Source organism: Cryptomeria japonica, chromosome 6 (assembly GCF_030272615.1).
Source record: "Cryptomeria japonica chromosome 6, Sugi_1.0, whole genome shotgun sequence".
Taxonomy (NCBI): Eukaryota; Viridiplantae; Streptophyta; class Pinopsida; order Cupressales; family Cupressaceae; genus Cryptomeria; species Cryptomeria japonica.
Window position 1 is genome coordinate 580,894,091 of NC_081410.1, and position 9,102 is coordinate 580,903,192.

General features: G+C 34.4%; 1 protein-coding gene across 1 annotated transcript; it reads right to left on the reverse strand.

Annotated features, from left to right (window-relative positions):
• Window positions 1-2,321: 2,321 nt before the first annotated feature.
• Window positions 2,322-6,973, reverse strand: LOC131035695 (wax ester synthase/diacylglycerol acyltransferase 11). The gene is made up of 6 exons (XM_057967433.2): window positions 6,611-6,973; window positions 5,292-5,861; window positions 5,002-5,068; window positions 3,985-4,064; window positions 3,552-3,896; window positions 2,322-2,641 (listed from the first exon to the last, which is right to left on the reverse strand). The coding sequence occupies exons 1-6, from the start codon at window positions 6,866-6,868 to the stop codon at window positions 2,474-2,476; spliced, it is 1,488 nt and encodes a 495-aa protein (XP_057823416.2). The 5' UTR covers window positions 6,869-6,973; the 3' UTR covers window positions 2,322-2,473.
• Window positions 6,974-9,102: the final 2,129 nt, after the last annotated feature.

The window sequence follows — 9,102 nt, forward strand, 5'->3', positions numbered from 1 at the left end:
TTCCACCAATCCGCCATATCTTGGTAGGATTGATTCTGTCCATTCCATCTCGCTATCATCCCTAAATTTGCATAAAAATCCCAACATTTATGCATAAGATCAGCTTTTAAAGTCACAATCTTTCCTTGCAGCTTGTCGCCGACATTCGGGCTGCCTCCAACTCTCTATGTATCGGTTTTCCTAAATGGCGCAGAACTTGCCCTTTTTACCCTAGCCCCTGATCTGGAGTTTGGAATGTCGGCGAGTAATTCTTTTGCTCTGTTTTTTTCACCAATTCCCTGATGAAGGAATTGACGGCTGGTCTGAACTCTGCTGGAATCACCCCTAAAATCCGTAGATATTCCAGGGTTAGCTTCCAACCATCTCTACTTTAAGATTTTCCTTTGCTCCAATATCTTACCTTTAGACAAGCTTGTAAATCCAGACATTTGTGGGGGCTGATGATGATGTCTTACATATCTTGTGCCCTCAAGCAGAGATCGAGCCGCAGGAGAATTGGGATAAAGTTCCCTTACTGGACAAAGATTAGGAATTTTCCTGTTTCCCACTGGGATTGTGTTTGATCCGGAGGCCATTGGTTTAGATGAATAATGATTCAAAGAATAATAATTCCTTGCCTGCCGTCTGGCCTTCTCCATTCTCCCTCTTCGTCGCTCTGCGTAGGGCAGGGTTTGTGTAAGTGATATTTTGTCACTCACATTTTTGCTTTTTTATTGCGAGAGATAATATTCCGATACTATAATAATTTAAAATATATTATATTATATATAAAAATTAAATTTAATAATAAATATATTTATATTTATATTATATAAAATATATAAATATATAATACATATAATTATAATATATATTTTATATAAATTAAATATATATTTGCAAAGGTTTTTTGAGGAAATAAAAAAACAAATAAAAGGCATGAGTTAAATGAATAATTTTTGAAAAGTCCAAGGGGTTGAGCTTAACCGGCTAAAACACTCGGTTCTGCTATGGAAAAAAAGGGGGGGCTGGAAATAAGCAGTGGTTGCTTATTAACAAAAATGCCACATGGCTCCACAATTTTCTTTCCCTCTTTTTTTAAAGATTTTTTTTTTTTTTTCTTTCCAAATTTTATGTGCACAAATTAGTATTAATGCTATTAATACAAATTTAAGATGTTTTGCTGAAAAATAAGCAGCAAAGATATATATTCATGGGGTCAGCTGCTTCACAAATAATCCTTAAAAATATTGAGCAACGTCTGCTAGCCAAAATAAGCTAAGCAGCCGCATGGGAACATGCCCTAAGTTGTGACTCTTGGCCTTCCATAAAAATGGGGAAGGTCTAGGGTCAATTTAATTGAACATGATAATAATAATAATTTTTGAAAAGTAATTTTTTTTTTTATTATTTTGTGCACCCACATATCTTAAACCGTATATTAGATTTCAATGTTTCGTTTTTTGATTTTCGTATGCCCAATAACCACGAACTTGAAAAATTGGGTGCACAAAGAGTGGACTGTTAATGACTATTGGTGTACTTCCCTTCCATTAAGAAAAAAATATAAAAAGATTGAAAAGTAATATTTATGATGAATTTAACGATTTAATAATTATCTTTCAAATTTTATACTTGTACAGATTCTTTTAAATATCTTCACAATTTATTAATTGTTTAAAAACAAATCACATTTAATAATTTTTTTTGAAAAACACAAAATAAAGACATCAGAAAAAATTTACTGACTACATAACCAGAATTCCATGATAGTGATACCCATTCTGAAGTCAGCTTCGAAATCTCGCAAATAAAAATAAACTCTTGAATCAGACTGTGCCAAATGTCTTCCAAATTAATTAGAGAGGGAGAGACTATGCCGAAAGTCTCTCCCAAAGTAGAAAAAAGCAACATCACGCAAACAACGGTGACAAAAATATAGCTTTTGAATACATAAGATAAAAAAACATGCTTTTAAGGAAGGTCGACAGTCACCTTCATTCCTCATCACTAACACCTCATAAATAGGAAGATAGCATCAGCATAGAGATTTTTAGTAATATTATCATGACATGTGAAAACCTTACAAATTTAATATTGAGATTGATTATGTGGGCTTATTGTACTTTTCTCTTTTACTTAAATATAGCTTACCTATAACACAAGGTGGCATCTCCTGCTGTTGAACTTGTAGTTCCTTTTTAAAATAGCAGATGAGTGCAACTGCAAATATTTTGTTACAGGACAGTACAAATAAAACGAACATATCAGATAGGAGCTTTTGACCTATTCAGAATTTCAGAAATGTAAAAAATTTCTAATCACTTTGGGCTACATTCCAGAAATACATAGGTAGAATTTACTTAATTTAACAATTTGTTTTACATGGCATTGAATCAGATTCGCACACTTGTAGGACAACAGATTGTACTTGAATATTTTCTTAATGAAGAAGATTTGAACTCAACACTATTTAGTATTTGATGATGGTACATCAGTTATTGCTAGTATTGTCATTTAGAAGAAGAGCCTCCTTTTTCATTTGAGAGAGAGCATAAGCACAATCCATGCACAGTTTATCAGGCTCTGAAAAAATGTTATCTGCAGCCATTGCTATGAACTTTGCTTTTTCTGCATAGCTCTGGAAATGCACAACTAATCCCTGTCACAACAACATCCACATTAATGAAGACAGTTTTCATAATTGATAAGTAAGAGATATCTTTTTCACTGTTCAGTGCATCAAATTACGATATTGTTTTTAAGATTCTACTGTATAGTTTTTGAGTTTAATTGATTGATCAATATTTCATGAGTATAAGATTCTATAATGAATGGTTCATAACATGCAACACTTGATGAAAATTTTGCAAAGAAGATATAGCAAGTTAGGTGGGCTTGATCTTAGGGGAAACTCCATGGTTAAGTACTTTCAAGTTGATGTGGTAGTAGGATGGATGATCTCTTGTATAGTCTAAATGTTTCACCTTTGTGAACATCAGCTCGACGCAATGTGTTAAGCTGACCACTCATTCTCATGAGAGATGGGTTCTTACGAACTATTACTCATGAAATATTGATAGAAAACATACCATACAGTTTTGGTCAAAAGATTGTCAGGGTGACTTGAAATGTTGAAATAAAAATATAGGTGAAACATCAGCTCGACGCAATGTGTTAAGCTGACCACTCATTCTCATGAGAGATGGGTTCTTACGAACTATTACTCATGAAATATTGATAGAAAACATACCATACAGTTTTGGTCAAAAGATTGTCAGGGTGACTTGAAATGTTGAAATAAAAATATAGTTTCCACTATGAACCAGTCTATTTTGAAAAAACAAGATGCAAACTGCAGTAAGAATAATGTTGTTTGCTTCTGGACTTGATTGTGTAAGGTTTTGAGCATCAATGTTTCAAACCATACTGCAGAAATGTTGATCATCCTGATGATAGATCATGGAATATGATCTAAAATGTTAATGTTCAAAAACTTACACAATCAAATTAAAAAACAAACAGCATTAATCTTATAGATTGTGAAAATTTAACGATGTTTAGAAACCCACCTGGGGCAGACCAGAGACTGTAGTAACTATGTGAGAAACTGGATTGTCGAGGAACTGAACTTGTTCGAGCGGACCTAATACATTTGAAAACACAAGCGTAGTGTTATACAACATTCTCAATGTGACGGCAGCAGGTGCCTGCCATCCAAAGAGGCGAAGCAACATGTCTACAAAGGAGTGGGTGAATGGCGCTTCGAAAGATGCCTTCTTCATATCAGACTGATCCTTCGCCAGCCTGCAATACTCGAGATATTGTTGTTGCTGCTTTACCTCAATGGGGAGAATCCACATGCCAAATGCATTGCCCCACCTCGCTTTGTTACCACTCATCATCTCTTCCATCTTCTGAGAAACAAAATAAATATAACTTAGCAGATATGGTTCATGAAATTGTATATATAATCTAAGATTTGAAGTTGTTTCATATTCTTACATGTAGTCCTCCTGATGATCTGATATTCACTGGAACAAGTGCTCGAATCCGTGGAGTTGTGGAACGTGCTCCATCTTTGGCTAAAATATTGTCCGATGTACAAAATTGTCAAAATTATTATAATAAAATAGGTATTATAATTATTGTTACTTTGAATATTTTTAGATTAGATTATGTGAGTTTTTGTCTTCGTCAATATTTTGGATCACATTTCATGATCTGTTCATCATCAAGATCTATATTTTTTTTTTCTCTTGATCACTCATACTAATAATAAATTAATCATAAAGTGTGAACCAAAATATCGATGAAATCAGAAACTCACATAATCTAATCCAAAAACATTCAAATCAATATTATAAAACTGTCAAAATTTTATGTAATTAATAATGTTACTCAGCAAAAAGTTACATCATTATATATAAAACTTCATAAAAATGTGTACCTACAATTTTACCACTCACTTTTACCACTCACTGATTTTTGTTCCTCATCCTATGATCTAGAAACCTCCTATTTAGCCTTTCACCCTACACATTGTTTATTCTTTTGGTATAAAAACCCAAATAACAATAGTGGGTATCATCAACAGGTTAAACACCCAGCATGATGTTTGTTACATTGTTTGCTATTTCAGCTTGTAGCAGGCACATTGAAACAAACAATTTCAGCTGATTTATCATTTTTCAAAGGGTTTACCAGCATGATGTTTGTTACATTGTTTGCTATTTCAGCTTGTAGCAGGCACATTGAAACAAACAATTTCAGCTGATTTATCATTTTTCAAAGGGTTTAAGGGATTTAATTTTTATGATAGCAATATTTCTGAATTTTTAATTGAGAGGAACGGGAAGTTCAATTCAGCGATCCAGAATTTAAACTCTCTAAATGACGAATCCCTATATGATCTCAAAGTACAGATCATGATATTTCTAATTTATTACGCAACTAACATGATGCCAGCAATGAACAACTATAATCCTAAACATAGTAGGGGGTCAGGAGCAGAATACTTACAACGTAAGCGCTTGAAATATCTCACTAATCCAGCTGAAAGCATTCCAGTGACAACATCATTCACTGTCTGCATACTCAATTCAATAAAACATTAAATCACATAAGATAGATTAGATTTCTACAGTTTATAACGTTTCTTGTTTTGTTTTTGAATTTTATTGTATGATTTTGTATGCATCAATATATTAGATCATCGAAATGAAAAAAATGTAGAAAAAACTCACAAAACAACAAACATTAATGTGTCATTAGCTAACAAAGGCTAGTTATATGCATATGTTTGTATGTACCCCATTAATAGCCTTCTTGACAATAGCAATGTCCTCAAGATCCACAGTAACATGAGCAAGACGCCTGGGATGAGAGGATAGCTTTTGGCGTCCTCTAACCATTCTGCCATCTTTAAGCCACAGGAGAGTTGCAAAAGCATGTACCAAAGTCAACGCACTACACCACAAAGAAACTAGCACAGTCCACATTTTTTGCAGAGTGGCAGTCAAGGTCCATGGAGAACTGTTGTTTCCTTTCTGCAGAGATCGTATGGTGGGCATGGACTCCGGACATGAGCTTTGTCTGGTGCAATCCAAAAAGAGAGACATAAGAGACACACAATCTCCTATACAGTGATGGATTTTGAAAACTACACTGGCTTCTGCCTCTGCTGATCTGTAATTCAATACATAGATTTGCCATAGAGGAATGGAAGGCTCAGGAGGTGAAGCGGTGGCCAGGGAGGCTGTAAACTTCTCCACAAAATCAGCACTCTCTCTATAATGTTCATTCAACTCTACTACTTTGATGTGCTCATCTATATCGAATTCCTTCCTCACCCATTTTCGATTCCCCCAATCAGATTCTGTCTGCATCCACAAACATCTCATGAACCCAAATCAATTCAAACAAAATACCCTACAGAAAACCCCAAATAATTTTTCTAGTTTTACTTCTTGAAATGACTTAGTACTTATGTTGAGCAGTTCAAAACATCAATAGAAACAGAACAGCAATTAAGAAATACCAGAATACACAGAAATTTACAGGGACATCAATATATGATTTAATATCTTTTACATCTAAAGGGAAAAAACAGGACAATATCTTTTACATCCACAGGAAAAACAGGACAATATCTTTTATCAACTCACAAATGATTTTTTTTTTCTAAATATGAAGAGACAACAAATAAACAAAAAGTAGAGGGAAGAGTAACTATCTGTGACTGTTGAATTTACATATTTAATTTAAACTCGACTTTATTTTTATCTTCAGATAACTGCTTCAATTGAAAGTCAAGTCTTATTTTTATCTTCAAAGACTGTTGAATTGAAAGTCAAGTCTTATTTTTATCTTCAAAAGACTGTTGAATCATCGACATTTCCAATCACATTTACTTCATAAAAACCAATTTTTAGAATACTACTTTAACTACTATTTTAACTGTGAAAAACTAATATTAACTACTTTTCTCAACTTGGTAATGAATCCCTTAATGCTAGAAGTAATTAAACACTTATTTCTAGAAGCAAAACTATTTGCATTGACTATGAAAACATCATGCCTACTAAAAATCCATAACTCAAACAAGTATCATAAAATATCATATACTGACCACTGTGCCAGAAAACCGCTTATGTTTGCTGAGAACCGATTGCAGAGCTGTTTTCATGGAGGGCACATGAACTGGATTATTTAAGCCCATTATAATCAAGATGTAAGCATCCAACAAAGGATTACAAAATATGGCTCCATAAGGAGACAAGGGTTCCTCATCTTCTTCATGAAAATCATCTCTTTTTACCTTAATGTGCTTCAAACCCAATGTATGTTGGGCCATTGGTTCTGCTCTGCTTTGCTTCAACTCCTCCATGCTCTGTTTTCTCCATCTGTGTTTCTTATATCATGCTACGAGGATACCTATATTCGGTGTTGCCGTACACTCCAAACAAATGATTCACAATCCAATTGAATTGACGGTTGCCAAACAAACAGCCGCATTTGCAGCTGACCTTTAAAAGGGAGTGAATGATTGGGTTCATTTCTAGTATGGTTTAAGTGGGATTTGTTGATTCTGTACAGCTGGCATGTGTAATTTAATGCACCTAGACATGATAGGATCACTAGTCTCTGTTGCATCCGTCACGCGTGGATCGAAGCTCACATATATTCAAACAGCAGTTGGCCTCACTCTATTGGTTACTTCAGGATTGTAACTCGTAACTTCAGGATTGGGTAGAATTTTCCAATAGGATTTGGGTAGTTCATTCATGACATATTTCATCTTCCCAGGTTTGAATACATTCTGAACACAATTGGTTTGAATCCATTTAATATCTTCACCATGATCTTGTACGGTGATGTTATGAGGTTCGCTGGACAATTGAGGATGAACATCAGGCAGAACTTCCAAATTAGAAATGTCCATATGTTATTTATGGTTAAGTAGTTGAGCATATTAGTAGTTGAACAGTTGTTATAGCAATTGTGCTTATAATATTTAGTCTTACATCAGGCATAACTTCCAAGTTAGAAATGTTCATATGTTATTTATGGTTAAGTAGTTGAGCATATTTTAAGGTTCAAATAGTAATTGGACACTTGTTATAGCAATTGTGCTTATAATATTTAGTCTTGACACATGTTAAATATGTCGTAATGTGAAGTCAATTAGGAATCGTCTTCCGTATGTGTCATACAAGTTGTCTTCAATTAAGACTATGCTCCCGTATGTGTCATACATGTTGTTGTGTGAGTTGTACTTACTATATTTAGTAAGTTGTCTCCAACTAGGACCCTACAACTTGGTTGTATTGGCTTAGTAAATTATTAAGTGATTCATAGTAGAATCAAGTTGGACTCTATATGTGTCAACCTTGTAGACAATTAAGTGCCACATATAGGCTTAGTATTTGCTATGACTATAGTGGTGGCATTGGAAGGGTTAGAGGTGGCAAATTTGAGAATTTAATTATAACATTAAGTTTCTCAAATTTGTATATATAGAGAGTAGCTTTGCCTCATTTGAAAAGAAGGTCAGAATAGTTTTTTGAGATTGTTGTAACTCTGTAATTTCCGAGAATCAATATGAAAGACAAAATTTGCCCTTGGTTTTTTTACTGGTATAGTTTTACCAGGTTTTTTCACGTAAATCTGTGTGTTATGTGTTATTGTTCTTTGCAAATTTTCTGCACTTGTTATTTTTCTCACAATTGGTATCAAAGCATCGGTTATTTGTGTAGAAGTTGTTTGTTTTTAGAAGTAAGCAATGGCTGGAAATAGAGTTACCAGATTTGAGGTACACAAGTTTGATTGTTCGAATTTTGCTCTATGGAAGCTTAAGATTCAAGCTTTGTTGTTGAAAGATGGATGTGACAGAGCTCTTAAAGGAGTATCATCAAAACCTACAAATATGATCACAGGAGATTGGAATATCATGGATAGCGTGGCTAGAGCAACAATCCAGTTATCTCTAGCAGATTCAGTTCTGTTCAATGTTGCAGAGGAGAAATCTGCTCATGACTTGTGGAATAAGCTTGCAAAGTTGTATGAGATGAAGTCATTAGCAAACAAAATTATTCTAAGGAGACAGTTGTATAATTTGAAAATGCGTGACAATTCATCTGTCACAAATCATTTGAACGATTTCAACACACTGACAAGCAAATTGGCTTCATTGGGTGTGAAAATTGATGAAGAAGATAAGACAACAATATTACTTTGCTCCTTGCCAGATAGTTGGGATCAATTGGTTATGGCTCTCAGTAATTCTACAGCGAATGGAAAGCTAGTCTTTGAGGATGTGGTGGCTGCTTTAATCTCTGAAGATTCAAGGCGAAAGACATCTCAAGGATCTTCTTCTAATGAAGCCCTTGTTGCAAGAGGCAGAACTTAGGAAAGAGAAAATACTGAGCGTGGACAAATCAGGGCCAAATCAAAGGGGCAAAAAAGGGTGAAATGTTGGAATTGTGGCAAGAATGGACATGTCAAGAAGGATTGCAGATTGCCAAAAGCAACCAAGGAGAATCCTAGTACACCTGCATCTGAGGCAAACACTGTTGAATTTCAAACACCATTGGAAGATGGAGAGGTATTAACTGCTAATTT